Source organism: Podarcis filfolensis, assembly GCF_964270895.1.
Source record: "Podarcis filfolensis genome assembly, chromosome: 5".
NCBI classification, from domain to species: Eukaryota; Metazoa; Chordata; class Lepidosauria; order Squamata; family Lacertidae; genus Podarcis; species Podarcis filfolensis.
Window position 1 is genome coordinate 27,022,114 of NC_139608.1, and position 26,405 is coordinate 27,048,518.

At 39.0% G+C, this 26,405-nt stretch overlaps 1 protein-coding gene and 1 long non-coding RNA gene across 9 annotated transcripts in view; one reads left to right on the forward strand and one right to left on the reverse strand.

Moving 5' to 3' along the window:
- Positions 1 to 475: 475 nt before the first annotated feature.
- LOC310762502 lies at positions 476 to 5,434 on the forward strand. The gene is made up of 2 exons (XR_014548035.1): positions 476 to 678; positions 3,419 to 5,434. It is a non-coding gene; the product is annotated as an uncharacterized lncRNA (long non-coding RNA).
- Positions 4,266 to 26,405, reverse strand: part of U2SURP (U2 snRNP associated SURP domain containing) — a 34,387-nt gene continuing 12,247 nt past the window's right edge. For 4 of the 8 annotated variants that reach the window (XM_083613173.1, XM_083613175.1, XM_083613174.1 and 1 more), the window contains exons 11-27: positions 25,629 to 25,840; positions 24,058 to 24,101; positions 19,928 to 20,032; positions 19,186 to 19,252; positions 18,931 to 19,094; positions 18,389 to 18,551; positions 17,832 to 17,911; positions 17,030 to 17,117; positions 15,590 to 15,712; positions 13,882 to 14,038; positions 12,924 to 13,019; positions 12,581 to 12,647; positions 10,931 to 11,093; positions 9,028 to 9,138; positions 7,865 to 7,983; positions 6,488 to 6,664; positions 4,266 to 6,127 (exon numbers count right to left, since the gene is read on the reverse strand). In XM_083613173.1, the coding sequence (XP_083469299.1) occupies positions 5,989 to 6,127; positions 6,488 to 6,664; positions 7,865 to 7,983; positions 9,028 to 9,138; positions 10,931 to 11,093; positions 12,581 to 12,647; positions 12,924 to 13,019; positions 13,882 to 14,038; positions 15,590 to 15,712; positions 17,030 to 17,117; positions 17,832 to 17,911; positions 18,389 to 18,551; positions 18,931 to 19,094; positions 19,186 to 19,252; positions 19,928 to 20,032; positions 24,058 to 24,101; positions 25,629 to 25,840 (2,075 nt within the window). In that variant the 3' untranslated portion in view covers positions 4,266 to 5,988. The remainder of the gene's footprint in view (positions 6,128 to 6,487; positions 6,665 to 7,864; positions 7,984 to 9,027; positions 9,139 to 10,930; positions 11,094 to 12,580; positions 12,648 to 12,923; positions 13,020 to 13,881; positions 14,039 to 15,589; positions 15,713 to 17,029; positions 17,118 to 17,831; positions 17,912 to 18,388; positions 18,552 to 18,930; positions 19,095 to 19,185; positions 19,253 to 19,927; positions 20,033 to 24,057; positions 24,102 to 25,628; positions 25,841 to 26,405) is intronic. The other 4 variants (XM_083613177.1, XM_083613176.1, XM_083613179.1 and 1 more) reach the window with 1 other exon arrangement.

Below are 26,405 nucleotides of genomic sequence, written 5' to 3' on the forward strand. Positions count from 1 at the left end.
TCTGCGGTACTGATGTTTAGAAGAGAAAGCTACAGGGGAGAAACACTAGCTATTAATTTTAATATATATATATATATAATAACTGGGACAATACCATATCCGTATAACCCTAGAGGGATTGTCTTAAAAAAATAAAATAAAGCTAGGTCAGTTCAATATAGCCTAAATAGAAAGCAGCATATGGAAGTGCAGGGAGCATCAAGGCCTCTGGAATAATGAGTGCATCCTTATGGAAGACCCAATGGAGTTAAAGAAAAATATCTTTTCCCCCAGCAACAAAAGAAATTAAAGTAAAAGTGGCATGCTTGCATAACTAATATTGGCAATGAGCTGTCATCTGAGATGCATGAGTAATTAAAAAAAATAAATGCCTAGCCCTAGGTGCAGACACATGCATGTTTCCCATCCCAAAAAACTCTACCATCCCTTAATCTGCTTATTACATATTTAACACTGTTTCACACTTTACAGTGCAGCCAGATATTTCTCATGGGTGTTTGTCCCCCAAACAACCCAGAGGTATGTGCCAGGAAACTGCTCATTGATTGGTTCTCCATGAAATGTATTGACGGCCCATTAAGAGACACATGCATTTCCCTTCACACGTGAGTGGTTCTATCACACCAAATACCAATGGAATTTCTCCTGAAAGCTGGTCTCCTGCTTCCACTCACAGAGGTAACTAATTACATTTCCTAGCTAAATGGTATATATGTAGTAAGGAGAGCCAATGTGTTTCTCAGATTGTTAGATAACTTAAGGAGTTATGTTCAACAGTTAATGGTTAACGTATCAATTTGTGCAATATTTCACGGTATTGCACGTTTAGCGGAAGGCTGCAAAACAAAATTGTGCCCCATGCTGTCCTCTGAGCTTTGAAAAGAATGAGGTAGGTAGGCCACAGAAAATTGTATAATAGGCCAAAAGGCACATATGCCTTTTGGTAACCAGGGTAAGTATCCAGGAACATCCACCTACTTTTGAAATTGACTTCCACCACCACAAAAAAGTCCCCCCCCCCAAAAAAAGGGATCAAAGGCCACAAAAGTCCAATTCTACCATCCTCTTCTGTCTGTATCTCTGGATCCATCTCATTACATACCCAAAACTGTGATCCATGACCTGCAAATCAAGAGTTGAGCTTGGTGTGCAATCCTGGTGTGTTGGGAAAATATCAAAACATAGTTTTTTTATTTTTAATATATATTTTTATTACAGATTTCTTGGTTTACAAAAGTATGTGCAATGTCTATTTTTTCAAGTTACATTTTCTACAGATCAGTTTCATTTGTTGAGACATTAGTGTTACATTAGGCAAAAAAGGGGGAAAGAGGTGGAGGGGGCCATGGTGATTGGGGGTGTAGTCGGTTGTTGATGTTTATATTTTACTTAATGTATGTGTGGGGTTTTAAACCAGGAAGTTGCATAGAATACCGTGTATAAGACGATGGGTTGCCGCCGTGAGCAGGAGATTGCCATCTTGGATTGGGCGGGTGATTGGTAGGTGCAGCAAGGGCTGCTGTCGATTGGCTGCTGCTGTGGCAATTGGGAGGTGATTGGCGGCTGATGGCGGCGAGCGGGCAGACGAATGTAGGCTTTGTGACGCATGCAATTGCCAGAGTTAGTCAGGTGGTTGAGCAATTTTCGGCAATTCCCGCCCCCCAAAAAATTGGTGTCATCTTATACACGGGGTATAAAGTACGGTACAGTGGTACCTCTAGATGCGAACGGGATCCGTTCCGGAGCCCCATTTGCATCTAGAAGCAAACGTAACCAGCGACAGCACATCTGCGTGCGCACACGTTGCTTTTCGCCGCTTCTGCGCATGCGCGCGACGTCATTTTGAGCATCTGCACATGTGCAAGCAGTGAAACCCGGAAGTAACACGCTCCGTTACTTCTGGGTTGCCACGGAGTGCAACTTGAACGTGCTCATCCCGAAGCACATTCAACCCGAGGTATGACTGTAATTGGATAGAGGACAGTGGAAGCAGCATACCAAACTATGAATCATTTGGCACTTTGTGAGAACCAATCCCTCTGCTACCATGTTTCCAAGTTCCTCTCCCCTCACCTTTCTCTCACCACCCCAAGCTTTTAAATACAAACACCCTCCTTGCAATAGGTTTTCAGAGGTTTTCTCCTAAATTTAGATACCACTCTTCCCCCACAGTAAATGCATATCCTAAGCATGAAAAAGATGTCAAATTCCCCCCGCCCTTTTATCACATTAACAAAAAAGACAAGCTTCGTGTATGTAGAAGATGAGCATTATCAAAGGAGATTCTTTTCATTCTTTACAAGATTCTTTACAAAACCATAATTGTCGTCCAAGCTAAGATGACTGTTTGAAAACCTATCATTCCATTAAGCTTCGCTGAAATCAGAAGTTGGAGAGAAGAGGCAAATGCAAGACAAATAACGCTTGCAGGTAAAGAGCCAGTATAAAAACAAATGGATTTGCCCTGCGCCTGGTTATAAGGCCCATCAGTTTCGCCTTGCAATTTGCTTAGCTATTAACAATAAAGACGCTACTCAATTGCCCACTCGTATTCAGGTGGTGGTCATGTTTGTCACGGCTAAAAATTGGCCGCTGTTTCTTTAATGCTAAAAGAACTAAGTCAGCATGAGTCAGCGACCTACAATGACTCATGCAACCTTTCACCTAATTGTACCTGTATATATAGAGTGGTCAATGTTGGTGTGGTGGTGGGTTGGTTGGTTAGAGAAAGCTGGTAGTGTAGATGTGTATACAGTTGGTTGTTCGTTTTGCAGATGAAGACTTTTAAGAATAAAAGCAGAACATACTCTGCAAGGACGCTCTTCTCTTGGACTCTTTTAGGCTGACAAGGGTTCGAGGACCAGGCTGAAGAGACAAAGGAAGTCAGGACTTTTTCCTTTTCCAACACTGAGTCTTTGTATTTGAAGCTTCTTCAGTACTTTATGCTTTCAGTATTTTACACATTAAAACTGTATCTAAAGATGCATGCAGAACAGCACTCTTGTTGAATTTCCGTTCAGCTGCACACATATTAACCTTTGCTAACCTCTCAGAACGTTGTGGTTGGCTTATTTTTGTAAAAAGTTGAGTCTGAGCTGTACGGAGTCTGAGTCTGAGCTGTATTTGTAATGCAGCGTGCCAAAAATAGATCTTTGAAACAGGAATGAAGTAGCTTCTGCTAAAATACCGCACACCACCCCACTCTCCCCAGCAATGTGAGATTCCAGGGGTTGCAAGATGTGCTTTGCCTACGGTCTGTTTTCTTTTGGACACAGCAGAGATTGTGGTGTCTTCATGATATATGGTTTATTTACACATATCTACAACCTGAGTCTAGATGGAGAGGTTCCGCACCATCACTTTGCACGAGGTTTCTGTTCTTCTTGTGCCTAAAAGCCATGTATCTCCGTGTCCCCAGCTTCCTTCTGTCGGCTCACACCACACTGTTCCTAAGCTTTCATCGTCTCTGCGTTTTCAAACTAAAGTGGCGTGTAGCAAGACTTTAGCTGGCACTACTCGGAGGTCCACACAGACTGAGCGGAAGGCTTAAGAGAATCCCAGGTCAGTGATCTCATACCATCCATCTGCTCCTGAAGAGCAGTGATGTGGTGGAGCATAAGCAAGTCTAATCAGGCATCTAATGAACCCTTTTATTTGGGTAAACTCAGATGGTAACTGACCCAACATAATGTGGTGAACTTCATGGGTAATCAGGGACATGAGCCCAAGTCTTCTGAAAGACTAGCCAGCGCAACATCCTTTGCCAACTCCATTCTTTGACTACCCATGTCCTTGCTGCTCTTTAGAGAACAATGCAGCTGGCATGGGTATGGGGGCTGTCATAATCGGATCCGGCACTTCAAAATTTACCAGTGCCGGGGAGACCTCTATTAGCTTCAGAGGGTTTGGCTGTTTCATACCTTTTTATTTTCATCATTTTGAATTGTAAACCGCTTGGATATACCTTGGAAGAAAGGCAGGATGTAAACACAATTTAAAAAATTATATATTTGAATAAAGAGATGTAGCAAGAATGGAAAAAAATCAGTAGCACCTGTATATGCAAACAATACAGGTAAGCACACAGGACATCTGGGTCCTACTCCCCCATGTGTATTTTAGGTATTTTTGCATCACATTCCTCTAACGAATACAAATTTTGTCTCTCAAACACTTTAAAACCCCATATATAGCATAAAAGAGCACGTAGCTGTCTATAAACATAATTATGGATTTTAAAAAAAAACACTTCACCAGAGTCCAGATCCCTTTAAACTTTGCATTTTTATTACAATCTGCCCACTCCTCCAGGAAACAAACAGTGAACCTTTGTGACTTTTCTTTCATGGAAAAAAAGTTAAGTGACCCAGAGGAGGTGCTATGTTATATCAATGCCAAAAGAGGAAAAAAACAGGTTTAAAACAAAAGGGCATCCAAAACTGGGGAAGGAGAAGGGGGAAGGAATACAAGTATATTAGAAAAAGATACAAGTTAAAAAAATCTAATTTCTGCTACTCTTTCAACAATTTTCACAGCCAAAGGAGGAATTCAATACAAAAATGCATTTACAAGGTCATCTTCTGGAATAAAATCCACTTTATAAAGACACTTCATGATGTGCATTTTAGAGTTCTGATCATTCTGACAGTATTTGTTGTAAGGGGGAAATATAATTTGTTCTCTTTTCACTATTCATGGAAAGTAATTAAAAGACTTAATACTGTGGCTTCAATACCATTTCACCGAAGATACCAGCTGAAAGGATTTCATGTTCAGTGATGTGCCTTGAAACCCTTCCTATATGTGTGTTTCAGACGGAAAGAGCAAATTTCACATCTGAGTAAAAGGGGAGAAAAAGAGCATGCATGAAGAAACTGAATAGTGGAAGTCTGCCAGAGTCACATTTCCAGAAATGTGTACTAAAACTGCCCTAGTGCATTGGTTTAAATCTAGTCTAATCAATTATGTGATCCTGCTACTATGAATGACTCGAGAGATTTATGAGTGTCGAAAGGGAAGAGTTTACAAGCAAACGGAAGAGGCCATAGGCCCAAGTTTGCATTTGAGGTTCCTAACACCCACAAGCCCTGCTTTCCTTCCTTCCTATGTACTTTGCTGCTCAAGCATCTATAGCACCAGACAGATAGAAAGTAGCTGCAACAGTGATAATCTCTCTCCAGTAAACAATCACATTGTTTAGTAGGTATGGAAGAAGCAGACCTGATGTCCCTGGAAAGAACTATCAACAGACGCATTCTGGCTGCTAGGCTGTAAGATGAGAGAGAATAAGTGTTCTAAAAGTGCCTGCAGGCTATGCTTGGAAATTCAAGTGAGAGCTCGTAACATTTAAGAACATCTGTACTGCATAAATGTTCCTGCATTAAGTAAAACGTATTGCCAAGTGACAATATTCATGCTATAGATCCCAACATACCCGGAAGAGTTCTATAACCTGACCATCGTATGAAAGACTCCTGCTAGAAGCTCACATTGGCAGCTCTGTATGGTGGCAAACTATGGCTGGGGTTGGGGGAAAGAACTCTTGTTTCAGAGGGGCAAGAAAACACCATTATTATTTTTTTACATTTTCTTTTCAGATTTTATTTGAAATCTAATTCAAGTTGTCAAAGCTACAAAAAAGGGGGAGAGGGGGAAAACAATTGTGTGTGGGTGGGGTTTTTTTCCTAACTCACAACATTCTAAAACAAAATATCACTACTGCCAGCAGATCAGTTACACACATTTCAGATGAAGTTTCTAAACACAAAATCTCATTCTGGGAAGTAGCCACAATGAAGGTATTTTGTACAATATAAAACAATGACAGGTCTACCGATGCAGTTACTCATGAGTATACACGTGCATTCACACAAAAAAAAAATTAGGAATGCTTTTTTTGTTTTGTGTGTTTTTTTAAACAGACTCTTCAGGCACAAAAACAAAACCGCATTTCCAGTAAGTGACAGCATCATAAAAATTAAGAGTTTGTCAGTGTTTGCTCTTCTTTGACTTCTTGTGGGATCTGTGTGGAGAGCGGGATTGAGATCTGGATTTTTTTCCTGACTTTTTAGGTGACCTGGAGCGCGACCTCCTTGATCTTTTGGGTGTCCTTGAGCCAGACGGCGACCTAAAAATAAATTGTATTAATGTCAATAGATTGTTTATTTGGCTTCTGCCTGCCAAGATCAGCCCCATTCTTAGAGTAGTTCAGAACCATGCTGGATCTGATGCACTCTTCCCCAAACAGATTAATTCTATCCTGTAACATGTATGTATAAAAGTGGACAAGAAAATACTACCTGTACCTTTTTACTGCATATGTGTCACCCAAGAATTTTGTAACTCCACAATATTACACAAAGACAACTGTTTCTATTTATTTATTCAAAGGATGATTCTGGGTTCAGACGACAGGCCAAGCCAAATGATGGCTTAGCTGCTGAGTTACACTGAACAAAAATGGATTTCCAGAAATGAACAGCATTACCTTTTAGCTTTTTTACTGGCATCTCTGGGAGAATCCTTATGAGATGACCTGGAGCGTGAGCTTTCTTTGTGGGATCTTTCAGATCGCTCCGAGCGTTCAGATTTTGGCGACGGTGATTTTGCTCGCCTGCTTCCACAGCTGCGGGACGGGCTGGGTGATGTGCTGTGTCGCCTTTTCCTTTTTCAAAAAAAAAGGAGAAATTATGAGCACCTATACAAAGATGCCCATCACCTCACCAAATATATTAAAGCAGTTTGACATTGCTTTCAGAACATTAAATGCATAAATATTCAAAATCTCCTTATGCACATTTCCAGAGCAATAGGAGTTACAGCGGCAATCAGGCTGCCCATCAAAACTGCATGGTTAAATAAAACTTGGGACTTAATTATACCGCCTTAAAAAAACACAACTGCAACTGATTGTCCGAAAACCTATGGTAAAATTTATTTCAGATGCTTAACAGTAATGACTAATATTTGAATTAATCAGCAGTGACTTCAAGCCCTGCTGGGATTGAATACACTCCAGTTTCCAGTACTGAATGGCATTGTATTCAAGATTTGCTTTTGGCAGGGATAAGCTTTACTCTAGTGTTCCTGATTGGCAACTCAAAGGTGTAGCTGATCCAGCTGAAGTCTGTGCCAAACAGCATTTAAAGCCTTCCTGATTATTCCTTTGCAGCCACGCCTTTAGCTGCCCTACACCTGACATCATACAGGTTTGGTGTGCATGGCTTGTGGGGAAACAACCTTGCAGGTTAAATTAGGCCACCTGCTGGGCCAAAATAGGCCCACAGCCTATTGATTCCCCACCAATGCTTTAAGCTATAGCCTTGTTCTTCAGATATTGTAACTTGTATGCACCCTTGTTTGCCGTTTTATCCTGACATGCTTAACATTTAAAAAAGCAACAATTGCTTTAAATGTTCCATTTAAAATGGCTGTACATATTTATTGTCACTGTTATCAGTTGATTGGATGATAGTTTTCTTCTAAATGCCAAGATCCTTGATTGTGAAATTGTAGGGTAAACAATGGCAAGGTTGCAAAAGCAGTACTATCTTCACACACACACAAAAATGATAATACTTTCAGTGGGATGCGAGTTATTTTCCAATTCAGACACTCAAATTTAGGTGACCAGAAAAACAATTCAAAAACAGAGTGGCCCCCAAAGTTTCTGCTCTGCAGGTGCAAGAGACTTCTGCTTGCGGAATGTAACTTCCCTTCCTTTCCCCTGCAGCCCACCCCCTCAAAATTGGCTCTGAAGGGTTGGAGGAGCCCCTGGAGCTAATTTTGGGGGCATGCAGGTGGAGAAGAAGGGAAAAACACATTGCCCAGACTGCATTCTATCTAGCCGTCTTAAGTTATATACCTGTCTTTTCTTGTTGGTGTACATTCTTCTTTCTCTTTCTTCTCTTTTGATCTGGATTCAGATTTCTCTTTGTCCTTCTTGTCTCTTTCCCTTTCCCTCTCCAGCTCCTTTTCTTTCTCCTAGATTAAAAGTAATTGGGCACTTCAGAATTTATCATACAGCAAGATGTATCTGTTAATTCATTTTATGCCCTACAAAACAGAGCCAAAGCTTGACATTGAGGGAACAAGAAACAGTCTAAAGCAGCTTCCTATGACTCCACATTAGATCACTGATCCATTTAGCTGAATGCTGTCTATCTACCCTGACTGGCAATGCTGTGTTTCAGAAATTCCATTCCCGGCGCTACCTAGATATATAAGAGAACAAACCTGGGATCTTCTGTATATGCTCTACTACTAACCAACAGTCGTTGCCATACAGTCAAACATTTACAAGAACAAAATCAAGTAGCCACTTTTAAAACAAGTTTGGAAACATCTTTGTCTTCTTAATCGCATTCTTTGGGATTCTCAAACATCTTTAGCTCAAAGCTACAAAACCTTTGGCACTTAACTTCTAAAAAAATGTATCAAGCTAAATGTGCCCGTTATATGTGGCAACGTAATCATTAAGCATAGTAACCTTAAAATTGAGGTTTTGATGCTAAATCGCTTTAAAAATAGATACAGTAACAACAAATATCATGAAGTTATTGCAGGGCAGTAAATCCCAAGCTATTTATTATTTTGTCTAGTTTAAAGTCTATCACTTTAATATGGTTAAAAAGGTAATAAAGCCTAGTGTCAGTTTCTGTATGCTCATATTCAATTTTAAATGCAGCCCTACCACAAAGCACCTATCACCCACAGAAATGACTTTAGATATCATGCACTTATATAGATCAAATAATCTATCTGGATAAGTCTAAAACACTAAACAGGCAAACTATTAACTGCTCCAAAACTATTCTTATTTAAGATTGCCAAGTGTAATGTGAGGCCAGTACCATTCAATGGGTTGGATCCAGACTGCAAGTGGATTTGAGCCTGAGACCTGCTGCTGCTTGTTGCATATCACGCTAAGCAATAACTTAGCATTATAGTCTAAACAGGTTCCAGTAACATTAATAGAAATCCATATCTAAACTAAATTTAAAAATCCAGAACAGTAGCACTACTTACCCTTTGGAGCAGTTTGTCACGGTAGTGTTCGACCTGTTCTGAAAAACTCTGGCCTGGCTTCTTGGGTCTTTTCCCAGATTCCAACTCATCTTGAAACTTCATTACCTTCAGCTGTGAAAATACACATGCAAACACAGTACTAAGAGTTACCTGCAAGTTTCGCAAAGTTACAACATACACATTTGGATTAGGTTTTTTATTCACTTCGATTTGGCCCTAGGGTACATGGTTTAGATACATTCACATAAATTTCTCTTCAGTGGCGAGTTCTCAAAACAATTAATTGGTGCAATTACGATATTAAAATACGTATAAAGCTGGCATGTATTTTAATATGTACATTTAGTTTATAATGAAATTTAAACTGACTTTATGGTTTGATCCTTTAAAGCTTTGACTTTTATTTACCATTTTAATGTATATTTTATATTCTTTGTACTGTACATCACTTAGAAGTTTTATTTATCATTAAGCAGTATACAAATTCTGTTTAAAAAATAAATAAAATCCCACCCCATGCCTCAGATTATCAGTGAGGCTGAAGTCTCTTCATCAGGTTCAATAAAAGGAAAATTATGACTTGCCATTACATGAATAAGCCTTGGGTTTGGGAATTCTCCACCACAGTCATGACAAGATCTGAAATTCTTGCTTTTATTTAACCAATTGCAATTTAGCCTTATCCTGGGATAAACTGTTGTTAGCTTTTACCACTGAAACAAGCCAAATTAGGAACACAGGAAGCGACCTTATATCAAGTCAGTCCACTGGTCATCTAACTTAGTACTGCCTACACTGGCAGGTAGTGGGTCTCATTTAAGATTATGCCTGAACCCTAAACCACAGGTAAACCTGAACTGTGATTAATTGAAAGCAACCACACAGGAGGAGAAAAAAAGAAAGGGGCTCATTCACATAACACTTAACAATGGTTAAGCATTACATCTCAACACAACTGCTAAATCTCAAAAAATGAAAGGAAAATTAATGCAGAGTTCCTCGCTCTCAAGTAGGAATGCAGCTTAAAACCTTAATGGAGATCATACAATAAATTTAGAGATTATTATACCCCAATGTAATGACTTTCATTGGGCATTTCTACTCCTAATATTTGAGATCATATTTAGAAAAGGGATCCTTAAAATAAGCATCCATGAATAAGAATCCATTAATCCTAAAGGACCAATCTTATTTTGCAATACAGTTATACTCTTCTCACCAGCAGAGGGCACCCTAGACTTTCCAAGTAGTTATGACTAGAATACACTATTACCCAACAGTTCTTCCTACATTCTAGGAATGCAATAAGTGCTTTAGAAATTCAAAAATAAAAGCGCCACTCTCTTCTAACAATTGAGAAGAGATCAAATATCATCCTTAAATCAAGACTGAATAAAGAGCATAGGCTCCAATAATTATGCAAAATAAGTAGCTTAGAAATGTACTTGCTCAGTACATTATGGGCTTCAAAGTTCAAAATGTTCAAGGCTTCTCGTGTGTATGGCTCAATTGTTGCCTCTTCTGCCCTCCCCTATCTATTTCCCAACACTTGCTATGATTGAATAATGCCCTAATTATGTCCGCCGAACTGTGTAATAATTTTTTGCTTTTAAATTTTTCCTCTTCTCCTCTCACACTCCCCCAAAATTTGCCCAGGAGGGTCCTCCAGCTTGTACCTATGTTTCCCTTATGTTACATCTCTCAATAATAAAACTATTAAGACCCAGTGCCAGCCTCACATATACATAGTACAAATACAAGTAATTCTTAAATATGATCAAATTTGATTAGCACTCCTGAAATCCAAGTGAAAATTTTGAAAATAGGGAAACTGATTATTTTTATGCTTGATCCATTATATCAGAGTATAAAAATAAATTTTATCAATGTTTTTCTCACACACCTCAATTTCTCTGAGTTTGGCACGCTTTTCCTCACTCATTTCTGAGTACTTGCTTGAAGATTTTGAATCTGACATTTCTTCTCTGATTGGATTGGAGTACATGTGATGCTCCTCTGATTTAGAACTCTGGGTGTCCTCTTCATCTTCACTTTCTTCCTCTTGGCTTTTAAAAAAACGGAAGTACAGGAATTAATTCTCTCTGGGGGAAATCTGCTATGTTTATCATTTTCCAATAGAGCATTTTGTCATTGCATAAAGTCAAGCACAGATACATGTGCCAGCATACTTTGCTTCTATTTTTGTTCTGTAACATCCTCTTACTATTATTATACAATATCCTTTTTATTTAAAATACTAGGCGTGGACTGCAAAGAAAAATTACTGAGGAGAGGAACAGCACAGGGAAAACAGGGAGGATGGGTTATATCTGTTTACGCTTCCTCTCAACCCTTCATTCACGCTTTCACAAGCAGAAGCAGCCTTCCATATAAATGTCACTTGCTTGACCAGGAACAGGAAATATAACACAGGTATAATAGAGCACAATGAAGTGTGGCTGCAGTATATCATTGCTGGACTGATTTCAAAGTAACTATGGGAGGGGATACACATCTCAGCGTGAAACCAAAGCAGTGCAAATGTGCATCTGATTTCCCCGTTACTGACCCAGCAATGAATCAACAGTGACTGATCCAACAATGCAAGGAGTGCTTCACTGATTAGGATGCCCAGATCTATGGAAAGCCAGTGCAGCACCTCTCCTTGAGCCAGGATGTGTCTGGATTCAACAAGAAGACCATGTGCCCCAATTTGGCTCCATGCATCCAACTACTGAGAGAGTGCCGCTTCAGCTCCCTCTGAGCCAGTTTGGGGGCATCATTTGGCCCCAATCTGACCCCAAATCCAAATAGGGGCCTCACATAGCCCTATGTATATGTAGGGTTTAAAACCTTAATTAAACATGCAGCCAGCAGCCATGGGAGGGAGGGAGGAGGACAGGCAAGCGTCTTTGCTTGCATCTACTTCTGCCCCACCCCAACCATACATTTAATCAGGGTTTAAAACCCATTACTTTTGTCCTCCCCTTTGCTGAACCCAACCCGGGGCTGCCTCAACCCACTTCAGGCAAATCTCAGATAGACCTGAATCAGTCAGATTCAGTTTGGGATAGAAGCCACATATCTTTTTTTAATGTTTTCCCATAAAACCTGAAAGATCTCCCACATATCTAGGAATCCACTCTTGCCTTTTCCCTAGGCTGTTTTGGCACCCACATCATTTATATCTGAGATACTAATGGAGAAGAGATTTTACCGTTACTTTCTAAAATAACTCTACAGAGCCTAACTCACATGGGACACTGAACAGATTTTCACGGGGCGTGGAAGCAGGAATAGACAGTTCTTTGGTCTAACATGCTACCAGAGTCCAGTAATTAAAGGAAACATGTGCATTAATGGATGAGGTTACAACTTTTGTATTTATCCATGGGAGGCTTATCTCTTCCCTAATATGGGACTCCAGAAGCATAGACATTTCACACCCCCATAGCATGTTTGAAATGATCCTTGTTATTGTGTAATATGTTTAGGATCAGAGTGGCCACGGGAAAAGGGGGAGAGAAGACATACAGAACACCTTAATTCTTACTTCTGATTTTCTTCCTCTTCAGATTCTTCATGCTGGTCAAAAAGCTCCCATTTAGATGTTGTTACCGCTAGTAAAGGGGGGGAAATGCAAAAACATTGGCCGGTGTTACATAAAATTATATAAATCTTATTTTTAAAAAAGTTATTTGTAGCTATGCTGCATAGCAGTTAAATCCTAACTTTTTTATTTAATGGCACTGTTCCAGAATAAGAGCAGCACTTGTGATGTCTGCTAGTGAATTTAAAGTATTGCTTCATTAATATTTAGGAAGAAATGCTGAACTAAAACCCATTTAACTGAAATGTACGTAACGAAAGTGGCAGAAGCTAGATATGACACTAACCTTGAGCTTCAAGTGCAGCTTCATCTACTGCTTCCCACTTTGAAGGGGCAACTTTGAAAATTGGCTCATTTTTTTTAGACTCTTCAGAAGCATCCACTGTTGAATAAAAGATTATAGCAATGACCAACGTTCCAAAGTAGTCCTGCTTAGTATGCTCTCTCTTATATAGGGCACTTGAAAAAGATAAGCCATTTTAAAAGGTGCAGGCTTCAGCATACGTTGCTGCAAGTAAAAGATTACGTGCAGAGCAAGTCTCTGCATGTTTACTCAGAAGCATCCCACCAATGGGATCTATGACCTTGTGCTTTTAGAATGGCAGACCTGAATATTCAGGAAGGGCACATAACGCAATCTTCTAAGGCCAATGCCATTTTAAAGTAAAGGCAGAGGATTCACTTCACATAAAAGCCTACTGCATATGGAAACTTGTATGTCAGGGAGAAGACATAGACAGATATCATAATTCTGGGAGACATGCACTCAAGCCCCTCTAAATTCCAGAATCTGAGCACAAATTATGAGAGGCCTGATCTAAAGCTCTGTGGGATCTAGGAACATTTGAGCTATCCTGTGCAAAGGAGTCGCTGTAGTCTTTCTGCTGTTTTATCATTTTGCACTAGAGATATCAATTTTAGGAGGCATTCAAGATAAACCTGTAATAAAAGGGTTTCTGCCCCAAGTTGATTTATGGCCTAACAAGGTAATGAAAATACAGATCTTGCTTATATTTGATTGAATACGGACAGAATAGTAATAACCAACACACCTCACATCTTCCATTTTTCTACTATTATCCTATGGAAGACAAATTTCTAATAAAAACACCTGTTCTCAAATCTCGGCAACACCGCATTTTAAATGCCAAAGTACCAGAATAAACGGGGCCTCAATTAAATGTGCGTTTTGCAGTGAGAAAGTGCAAGCTTCTAAGTACACACTAAATTTAGATATTCCTTACAGGGAACACCATCAAGGTCATCATCAAGCGTCTTAATAGGGACTCCATCAAGATCATCAATTGGAGCAACATCAATAGGAATTCCATCCACATCTTCTAGAGGAGCACCATCAAGCTCTTCCTCAATGGGAGCTCCATCGAGATCATCGGGTACTTCCTGTAAACCAAATGTAAGTTTTATATGCATAGTGTTTTCCTCAAGTTGTTACAGCTTCATTTCAGATACATTTTATGCATTTAGTTCACAAAAATGTGCAGAGCTATTATGTTCACCTCCTATTATGGGGCAATTCACAATTCCCGCACTTTTCCTTGTGGGCTGAAGTGGCCCAGTCTGTGCGCCCGATATACAATGTGCCATGGGCACCTGCACAATATGTCTGATTCCCCCCGTCTTTCAACCTCCAGCATAACTGTTTTCCACATCTGGATGCTACTAGCACCACTAGTATGCTAGCATCACAGTTCGTTGTACAACTGCACACACAGGAAGTTTCTGGATTTACTCGACACATTAAAAACCTCTGTCAAGTATGCAAAGCGGTTTACCATTCACACAATACATGAAGATGCCAGAAGTAAGACCCTGGTTAGAGATATAATACATTTTCCTCAGGGTCCATAAATGTAGTAGATGCACAATTTCTTGGGGGGAGGGGACACCAATGTTTGTGTTTAATAATATAAAAGAGTTCAGCACATGCAAACACTTTCCAAGTTTCCCTTCAGAAACCAGGTAATAGATAGCGGAGTTCACATATTCCTGTAGTTCATTTATTGTTTATGCTGCAGTAAGTCTATATACAAAAGATGTAACCTCTCCTGCTTACTTTCTTGAATTACTTCACAAAAGACATCTGGCATGAGTAGTACATGTTTATGGTTTGGATAACCCAATAATTTCGGCCTGGCCTGCACTTCACATGAAATTGTACTTATAATAAACTATGCTTCACACATGCTGCTGAAACTATGGGCATTTTGCTCCTTCCTCAGTGCTACTGTGCAGGGGAGGAGACAAACTGTACTGTGACTTCTTGTCAAACTTAGGCTCCTTTGCTTCTCTCCAAACAAACCATGAGCCGTAAGACAAGAACAACCCTCCGTGTGAACCAGGCCCTAAGTTGTTTGTATCTTCTGCTCTAATTACAAAACCAACCAACTCTCAACAACTATACGTTTCTCAAAACTGCTTCTCCTTGCACCTGTGAGGAATTAGCCACAGGTTAGAAATTCTTGGCTCTAACAACTTTTTAGACACATTGCAGCTTCTTGAGACAAATGCCCTAATAGACAACATGTATTTTATTCCGTTAATTCCAACTCTAACCACATAATATGGAAGAGATGGAGGCTGGTCTCAAGCATTCAGGTATTTTAAAATTCTCTCTCACTCACAAACACACACCTGAAAACTGATAAAGAGGCAATGCACGTGCTTCAGGTTCCAAGTAATTTCCAATACGTAACTGGTAAATGAGCTAGTTCAAAGGCAAAGGTACGGACAATGTTAACATTCACATTAGGGGAAAACTGTGTTTATGCAACTTCAAATGAAAGGAAAGATTCATTTGGGAACCAAGAGAAGCCTTCATGCCCTAGAGTCCAGCTACAAACCTCTGCTATGATTTCCTTACCTGTAAGGCTTCAGATTCTCTTGTTTGCTTCCAAACGAATAGTACCAATAATGGTCTTATCTCACACTTACCTCCACTTCCTTTTCTTCAATAATATTTACAAGCCCCAAGAAAATATTCTGCAGTTTGATCAAAAATGGTTCTGGATAAATCGCCCAGTCTTCCCATGCTCTGAAGCATGTCATTACCCGTTGCTAAAAGTAGTAAACAATGCTAGTCATTTGTATTGAGAAGTACTTTAAGAACATTACACAAAGCACAACGCCACCTATCTAATTAGCACTGCACCCGTCACAGAACGTTCATATCGGTTTTGATGTGTTTAGTAAACTTGGGGGGCATCCAGCAAAGTCATACTCAAAGCAGACCCACGGAAATCCTTGTTAAGGACTAGAGTCCACTGATTTCAATGGGTCTACTCCAAGTATGACTTGGGTACAGCCAATAAAAACCAATATATTTGGTGCAGACTGCAATGGAGTGTAGACTGCACTATGTCTATTTAATTGGGATTTTATTTTCACAGCAAACTAGACACAAACTTTGCTTTGGTGAAAAACAAAGTCATATTTTTGTGACATGAAAGGTTGTATATTTATTGAAGGGCAGGTTCCTAATGCAATTTTCTCCCCAGAGAGGCTTGCACTAATTATTTTTTGGCACCAAGCAGAACAGCTTTTATTTAATACTTATATTTTTACAACACTATTTTGTTGGCTGTTTTATATTATTTACATTATATATTTATAATTTCATTTTTTATGTCAATAAAGAAACAAATGAGGTTGGCTACTAGAGAGGGGCTTTCCAGGGTTGGCACCCTCAGAGAGGTCTGTCTTTTAAGGTGCGAGGTAACATTTTCAGTCATAAGTATTATTATTTTTTACTTTCTATTTTTTGTACTGATGTCATTCTCTGTGGCTGGTTTTACTGTGTGTCAAGATGTTAGTTTCCTATCACATTTTATGCTTTTCATTTTTACTTGTAAATCACCCAGAGGACTTTTGTTGTTAGGTGGTATATAAATATTGGAAATAAAAAATAAACTTCTAAGAGAAAGTTCCATGGGATACCACTGAATTGAAACACTTGATAAATTGTATCACCTGTGGCAAGAATTGATATTATTGTTCCACACTACTTGAATTAACTAGCTTACCAATAGCAAGTTGTGTGTGTTATGGCCTTCTTCAATTGGTCACTGCAGCTAATCTACTTTTAGATACGTAAATATCACTGTCTGCTAGTGGTGGTTTCGTTCCTCATTTCCCTCTGAATCAGTTCTCTACATTTCCCATCTCTTCTCTCTGTTGCCCTGCCCCCATCATGCGTATATATGCTTGCCAATTCACAGCTACACTTCATTCATCTGCTGAAGTGGTCTATGATCCACAAAAGCTTGCATGATAATAAATTGGTTAGTCTTTTAAGTTGCAACGGACGGCTGTTTTCACCCTGAAACTGCTCACTGCATGGAAGTAAACAAATTCAATAAATAATCATACACATACCTTAAAGTTTTCAGACTGTAAATGGCCTTGTATTGTTCGGTATGTAGCATTCAGATCAGAGTATATCTGGCAAAGTTTTGTCTCAAAACTGAAACAACATTTTCATATATTACAGTTTGCATTACTGAGTAAGCCACAGCGAAAGTCATTCAACTTGCATCTGAGCTACAAAAATGTGCGCCCAAATTTCTAATTATACAGAAGAGGCCCTAAACACACCCATTTAGGAATAGGTCTAAAATTAGCTTCACGAATAAAACCTTTAGAAAGGTTACTACAATTTGTCAAAATTTATTGCTATAGGCCGACCCAGCTTTTCAGTGGAACCTCGGGTTGCAGACGTAATCTGTGATGGAGGCACGTCTGCAACCCGCAGCGTTCGCATCCTGAAGCGCTGCGTCTGCACAGGCACGATTCAGCACTTCTGTGCATGCACAAAGCACGATTTAGCGTTTCTGCGCATGTGGCGAAACCCAGAAGTAACCCGTTCCGGTACTTCCCGGTTTCCCACGGTCCGTAACCCAAAAACACGTAACCTGAAGAGTCCGTAACATGAAGTATGACTGTATTCACACATACAGAGAGAGAAATTATCCTAGTTTAACAATGAGTGCATGCTACAGAGGAAAGTTACACAATTTTAAGTTGGCTCCAAATTGATCAAGTGTAAATATTTTTTTAAAGATTGGTACTCCTACAGATTTGTCAAGGTGCCAGACAGTACTACAAGGTAGCACATGCAAAATTCAAAATCTACAAAGGTTTTTGACTTTTCTTGAAAGTTTAAAATGTTGATACTTACAATTTTCTGTAATATGAAGCATTGGCAACCTTTGCAGAAGAATTGTACAACACATCCGACACCAAATATAATCTTGCAATCTGCAAAAAAAATTTAGAAGTGTTACCAATATTACTGTTCCACAAATAACTTTGAAAATCCAGTTGAAATTGCCATTTTAAGAGAATAGCATACCAGTTTTTAAAAAATTAATAAATAAAGCCTGTTCAAATTTGCACGATATAAACTCCTGCTACAAAATGCCAAACTATCCAAAGTTCAGCACCAAAATACTCAATGTCCAACTTCTTGGGGGGGGGGGGTTCATGAACAGTTGGCACAATCTGCAAAAGGCAAATACCTGTGCAATTTATTTTTAATCAAAGAGGAAAAACACAAAAGGAACATGTGACTATTACAAAGCTTTACAACTAGGGCAGAAGACAATTTTAATTAAGCAAAAAGCATCTTTCATAGTTGGTTATTACTATATACATAGATACTGATTGCTTTGCAGCCACTCAACAATGCACAAATTTACACATAAAACATAAAAATTGTTGAGAAATCAACCATACCTTTTTAGGAAGTGGAGTCTTCAAGATGGATAGTGACTCAGCAATGCAGTCTACAATTTCTTCAGCAGCTTCAGCATTATTAAGACAGAAAACCATTGCATCTCCAATATCATTCTTACGCGGTGTTAACCCACGCAGGATTTCCTCTAACTTGTCCCTCTGTCTAAAATTCCAGTTTCAAATTTTTAGAAAACTTAGCAACACCTTTTCTGTATACTTATAAATGAGCCTTATTGAACATTCTATTTCAGAGTCAAAGTAACTGAGAACAATCTGCAATACATTTTTTTACTGAGACAAGAGAATTTTAGTAGTAGTTTATCATTTTCACCCATACTCAACAGGAGGGGAAACATGGATGTTTAGAAATTAGTTACTTCTAAGAAACTTTGTGTTAGGATGCTTTCAAAAAAGTTGGCCAGCTCTTCCACATACTGGAATTTCTGTGTAGGCTCCTATCTCTACACATGGAATAGTGCAGATGAGCTATCACTTGTCTATGTGAAAAGATGACATATATTAGGTTCTTTAAAGATGCTTACTCCTCCTTAAGTGCACCCTTCTTGCTAGGTTCCTCTACGAATGCTTCAGGCTCTTGTTCTTCTGACATCCCATGGAGATACGGATTTAAAGGAGGCGGCCTCCAAAATGACCCATTTTTAAACATACGGAAGTCTTCAGTCCTCCATTTGGTTGGTGATTCACCCTAAAAAAACCACACACACACAACCATGGTCAAAGCAACCAGTATGCCGATCACAGGTAATATTAGAAGTTGCAGTTAAAAGTATTTTTACCTGTAGAATTGAATAAAGCTTCCACCGGTAGTATACATGGGCTGGAGTCTGGTTCTCAAACAAAAACCTAAATAAAAAGCAGAGGGTGTGAAATCAAAGCATGTCCCTATTGAGATCACTAACATAAGAAAAGCAGCATTTCAACACCAGAAAAAACCTAGTTTCTACCACTATACCACACCCCTACCATTCTTTGATCTATGCAACATTCAGATCATCAAGTCCTAGATCTTACAAGCAGCAGATCTGGTAGCCTACCAGTATTTGCACTGTACCACTTCAGGCTGCAGATGAATATTCACATGAAACACTATTCAATCATAAGAGAACGGGAGTGAGAGAGATTTTGTGATTCTTATATTGGAATTTTATGTTGTGAACTACCCTGAGATTCTACAGGTATAGGGGCAGTATACAAATTTGATGATGATGATGATGATGATGATGATGATGATGGTGATGATGAGAGGAAGAAGAAGGCACAAGACTGACATGTCAAGAAAAAGGTTAGGTAAGTTTCCTATTTTCTGTCTTTTTAAAAAAAGAAATATAGTCAATTGTGTTTGAAAAGGTGAACTACACACAAATACTTGAAACCTCATTTTCTGCTTGTGAGAGCTATGCCTACAAAGTAGTCGGGTTTGCATAAATGCCTGTGAATAACTGCACACAGCAGTACTGAAGCAACAATGACGGTACATGCGACAAAGACAGCACTGAACAGAAATAGAAAAATAAGCACCTGAACATTGGATTGTTGATTTCTCTGTTCATAATCATGGCTTCAAACATAGGTCCTTCACGCACCACAAACTCTATCATTCGATGTATCAGCGCAAGCAAATTCCTACAACAACAACACAGTTAAAGAAAAATTGATTCAGACCTAACACTAAACAAACTACACTCCACCTAAGGTATTAATAAATGGAGAAGATTATTTTTGCTGCACAGTTAAGAAGATTTATACAAATTAAGAATTTGGAGCAGTGTTCTGAACACCATGATGGGCAAAAATAAAACTAGTATAAAGTAGTAGTAGGTCCTGTGGCTCATTGAATTATATTAGAAAGAGAAATGCAATATTCTTTTCCAGTTTGTTGTTCACTTTTGCCTGAATCGGAACTAATGCAATAAAAACTGTGTTTCTAAATATAATAATGTAATTCTATGCACACTTATCAGGGAGTAGGACCACTGAAACTCAATGGGGCCTCCTTCTGATTAGACATGCATAGAATTGTGCTGCAGAACAATACTCTGCTCAAAATTAAACTTTTTGTTTGATAAAATCTTTTGCTTAAGCTCAATTAAAATTTAAAATGTTGTGCAAACACACACAAATGCTAACAATCAAAATACAACAGAGGCGGAAGGAAACGGTATGGCAGCTTATGCTTCAGTACTGCTGAAAGTTGAGTGCCTAAGAACCTGATCTTAATCAGGTTCCTTGGATGAGAAGCCACCAGGATACAATTTTCATTTTACTTTCAAGGACACTAGGAAGAACACTTTTCTTCAGGCGAGTATTTATTCCATGAAAAGGTAGCTGTCAACTGTGACAACACACCGCTTAGTAATAATAATTATTGAGCCACAAGTTCTAATCGCTTCTCTACCATGAACAATAATTTTCAATCATTAGGCATTTCAAATTGCACTCAAGGATTTAAGTCAACTCATAAAAAAATGTAAAAATCAACTACTACAATATAGTAAGAAAAGTTTTTAATTTTGGAATATATCCGATTTGCTTACATCCTAAGTTAAGACAGGTCAAGGAAAGAAAGTTTATTGTCCCTTCGTCTGCCTGTAACCACCTGAGCTTCCACAAATGCTTGACTGGAGAGCCAGGGGCCCTCCTCCAAAATGAGAGATGGAGTGGGAAGTTAGCCAAAACAGGAGGTGGGGGAAACCAGCCCAAACTGAGTTGGCCAACTTTGGCCACATCCAAAATTGCTTTTCATGGGGTACAGGTGGCTGCAGTAGAAGAAAGTTGAAAACTTTTCTTCCATCAAACTCCATTAAATTAATTTATCTTCAGATACAAGCCTTTGACCGCAATCCAGAGAAGAGCAAAGAGATCCATACACAATGGGGCAGGGTATTGTTTTTTTAAAAAAGAAGTATTTTTCTGAACAGCAGTAGTTTGTGCTGCACTATAAACTGCAGTTTAAGCTTTCCAGAGTTTAAAAAGAAATCAATCAAATCAATGAAAAACCCATGGTGCATGCATGCTCATTTGCACATGAAAAGGGCTTCCCTGGGTTGCTCAGTTGTATACCAAGACAGATATCACAATATGTAATAGGTATTAGAATTAAAGCAGTACATTTCCCCCCCAGCGGCCCCAATTTCATCCTACTACAGATGCTATTTGCATTAAATCAAAGCAGTATTGGCTTCCTGCCACATTCAAAAGGTGTTTGTGACTACTAAACGAGATGCATGTCTCAGTATTTTAAAACTACAATTATTCCTAAGTGTCATACTCTGCTTAATACTTTTCATAGATCTTCAATGTGCATATCATTGCACGTTAGGACTTTGTCCAATCTTAATCACTCACAGGTAATGCACATCTGTTTGACAACTTAAAAGGGAAATCTCTTCCTGCCTTCATGAATATTAGGACTATTCTTACTACAATTAAAACATGCTGTTAACTACTAGAAGCAGTCTAGAAGTCTTATCCTAAAAACTTTCTATGATCATCCAAGAACCGCTGCTCAACACACATTCCAAATAACTTAGTAATCATTTTACTCACTGCAGTTTTCTGGAAGTCTCAAGTGGAAAAAAAATCTGAGTATGCACAAGCTGTATTTGAAAATACCAATACCAGGAAGTCATTTTCGGTTTTGACCTTTAAGAGCCTTTGGGATCACATTACTTACAATAATTGGGCATATTCAGTAGTGGCACACAAGTTATAAAAAGCTATTAATTGAGGTGCCTAGGCTTCACAATAAGCCCTGATGGTAAGCCACTTCTCCTTTAGCACAAACCTGCCCTTCTTTGCATTCCTTTGATACATTTGAAAGTATTACGTCCCGTCCCCGTCCCCCCGCATAATGTTGATTCTGCATATCAGTCTCTTATGCTCCAAATGAAGTTTTTAAAAAATTAAACCAAACCCTTTATCAAGGAATAAGAGGTCTGCAGCATCCAATCTCTGAAAACTTTGCATCACACTCAGGTGCGACAACAGGACAGGATGGCAAAGTTGTTAAAGTTGAGCTTCAATCTTACCACTTCTTACTGTTCAAAGCTGATGCTCTTGCATTTTGGTCGCTGAACAGCATCACAGATAAAACTAATTTACTAAAAATGTTGCGGTCTCAGTAGATCAAAGCATATACGGGAAATATTCATTAACTGTTTCACCAAAATTATGTCAATAGAATTTCTAGTAGGAGACTCAAAATGCTTCATATTAATACTTTCAAATACAGTTATAGATGTACATAGGAACAGTTTCTATGGCACAGATTGAAATGCTGCAGTGAGCAAAATCGGAGCACTGCTTTTTCTAAAAGATATTAATTTAAACGCTAGCCAACAATAATCTTTCTAAATGTTTGCAAGCACGTTCTATTGGCCCATCTCAACTATCCCCCATTGCACTAGTACTCCTCAACACCAGAAGCTGCAACTCCTCTACGTTAATACTGCGTGTTTTATGTATGGAAAAGATGTCTTCACTGCTCTCTCAAAAACTTACAGCCTTGCTACAAAAGTACTGAGAATGTTCATGACAAAAAACAGTGTAGCATGAAAGGATGATAGTTTAAAAATTTCAAACATTAAGTTGGCCAACAAAAAAGTCTTTTCAGTTATAATAAAACCACATTAATTGGAGCCGATCGTACCAGTGTCTGGTCAAAAACTGTATACTTTCCCAATCCATCCCATGATGTTTTCCTGGTCCCCCGCTGCCGCAGACAGTTCAGCTGGTGTTGCTCACCAAGGCCAATGTCAAAGAGAATTTGAATTCTTTGGTGTTCCTTTTTCTTTTCTTTTTTAAGCAAGTGTTTGTGTTACAATGTTTGAGAATAATTTTATGCTTGTCTGAGCAAGGGTATGCCTAGCAACTCACACTGCACTAATCATGAGTTGCACCCTTGGTGTCAAATCTCTGGGCTATGTGGCTATCTTCCATGTTTAGACACTCCTAACTCGGGGAAACAAAACGTAATTGGGGCAAGTGCAACAAAACAGCCTTTAAGGAAACATTACAGAAAAGAACATATAGTTAGCCTAACTTTAGTAACCAAATTCTTCTAATGATCCCAATTTTATATCCTCCATTAAACCTTCTGATAATGTAAGTAGCATTTATATCTTTCTGGTTATCTGTGTAGTTAAACAAGAGTGCCTAACTTGCAGCTCTGCAGATGGTGTTGGACAACTGCCATAATTCCTTACCCTTGCCATGGTGGCTGGGGCTGATGGAGTGTTCGTAATCCAGCAACATCTAAAGGGTCACAGGTTAGCTGAGTAAATGTTTATGGGATACTCTCAGGCTATCTGGATAAGAAAGACTACACTGCTATACCCCATTAAGCTATCAGTCATTCGGCAAATCTATATACCACTCAGAATTTTACTGATATACAGAAGTCTTCACTCACCTGCAAAAATAATCCCATATTTAATCCGTTTAAATTATTATTCTTAACTGAAATACTAGTTAAAATAAATGAAACCTCAATTTTAATATAGATCCCAACATTCACACTGCCAACCTGGGTGGTATAACCATTGCTCAGTCAAGCCTAAAACTTTCCTCAACATGACACTTTTTCTGTAAAATTCCAAAAGGGGATATTTGCTATATTTAGATCAGTAATAATAAAGAAAAAAATGTACCTTTCTGTTGGGATAACCACTTTGACTATGGCTTGCGACAGAGTCTGTATATGAAGTCACATCAGATAATAAACATAGAATATGTGAGTATTGTTAACAAGTAACAAGCAAAAAAATACATATGCATTGAAAATACTACACATCTATCACAAGTTTTGCAGGCAATCACTGCTGCGAAGTTATACACTACGGATTTACATAAAGAGCAAATGGCTGTGTGCAGCGAACCACTGAAGGTTCACGAATTTCAAGGCACTAGAACATTCCTGAGAGAATGCACATCAATGCACTGAATAAGTACTATACTGGCAATGGCAGCAATCTAGAGGAGTGGGCAGGATCCATGCACACAGCAGGGCTTTTCTTTTTCCTAACAGCAATTCCCCTCTACTGCATCAGTAGCCATTTCCAAAGGCCTCTTGCGTTTTGGAAACAGTTTTTTAGTACAGAATAGGGGAAAAGCTTTAAAGTAAGTGGAAAAATCAAAACCTTACTGTGCCCTGGCAAGTCCACTGCATGCATATGAAGGGGCTTGCTAGATGAAAGACCAATGTAAAAAGAAAAAAAGAAATCTTCTTTCCCTTCCATTTGCTACTTGGGTCCTGCACAAACTATAGCTTATGATTTACTTAAGCATGGTTAAGTAATCAGGCTGTGAGACTATGTGCTCCTTTTCATCCCCTCCTTTCTGAAGACCGATTTCTCCAATCTGCACCATTGGCTTTAACCACAGTTAATCATTACATCTGCAGTAATACTGACTACAGTTAAGGCTAATCAGGACTCTCACTTAACCAGGATGAGAATCCAAGCTTGGACCTTTGATTTCAGATCCTGCTTGGGGGAGCGATCCCTGGGTAGCCTTACTCACAGCCAGCAACACTGCCAACACAACTGTTAGCCATGGTTAAGGCCAACAATGGCCAATTTACACTTCAGAAAGTGATGGGGCACACAACCTTGCAGCCAGCTCTCAATTCAAACAAGAGTGTTACATTTGCACTGGCCTCTAGTTCCCAACCCTTCCAACTCTGAAGAACTTTACAACTTATTATATCATTGTGACCTTACACTTGGTTTTAAGATATACTTACCATGTTCTAAAGATTAATATCCTTCTAAATATCCTTCTAAATATCCTGCCCTCTTCAGCTACTGAATCAATGTCTGAAATAATTTTCTTCATTAAAAAAAAACTAATTGTGAGCTAATTTTAGTGTTAATTTATCTGCCTGGATTTAAAATTTAGCCTTTTAAAATGAAATAATTTAGATAATGCAAATCTGGCAGCTAACAAAAAGGGGGACATAAGAGGGGAAAAAACCAGGGAGCGTGGAGGGGGAAAAAACCCCAAGACGGCCAGATTTAAAAGTGCAATGAAAAACAAGGCCCAATTCTGTGGCATAAATATACCAAGGCAATGCCTCTGAAATGAGGCTTCTTAAGCTAAGGCAGGGAACAACTCAGTTTTAGCTAAGACCTGGACAGTGCAATTCTATAAAGACAAGATTAAAGACTACCATAGATTTAGCATTTATAAAGATGAGGTATGGCCCTGGTTAACTTTTTACCTTCTCAAAATCCTCCTTGTTTTTTGGCGGCGGCAACATTGGAGCATTTGGGTTCTTCAACCTCTCTCTGGGCTGAGCATTAAATGGCAGGCCTGAAGGAGGTGGCGGGAGAGTATGCTCCATCATGGAGGGGGGAATATATATAGGATGTGGAGGAATAGGAACAGCTTTGCCCCAGCCTAGTTTCATTTCAAAAGACATGATCATCTTGCCTGCCAAATGAAAGATTGCATTGGTTAAGAAATATGCAAGTTGAAAGAAATAGCAGTATTTCAATGAAAACAAGTGGTGTCCACATAAAAGCTCACTTATTGTGTCACATATCAAAGAATAATGCTGCCTGCTGCTGCCAGAATATGAATTCTCCCCTCTCCGCTAAGTCCTGCACTCTCAGTTTTATTTAGGAGAAATGTATGCTTCTAATCCTTAAGAAGAACAAGAGTAAGAATCTGGCTGGACATACTACGTCTATAGCAACTAAGCATTGCCGACCCTAAAGACCAGCAAGCATAGTAAAACTTTATTACATATAAAGGAGTTCTAGTTCAAGTAGCGGAATACTCACTCGCGCGCCTTCAACTTTTACGAACTGCCTACACAATCTTCTACACTGGAAGACAACTCAGGCAAGCTTTCAGATTGCAAGTCCTTTTTGATAGGAACACAACTTATTTTTGTGAAGTGCCCAATACTTGCATAGGGTGTACAAAAGTGGGGAGGTTTTCTCCCCCTTTCCTGGATTCTTTCACTCTGGAATCTTGAAAGAAATTCCAATGC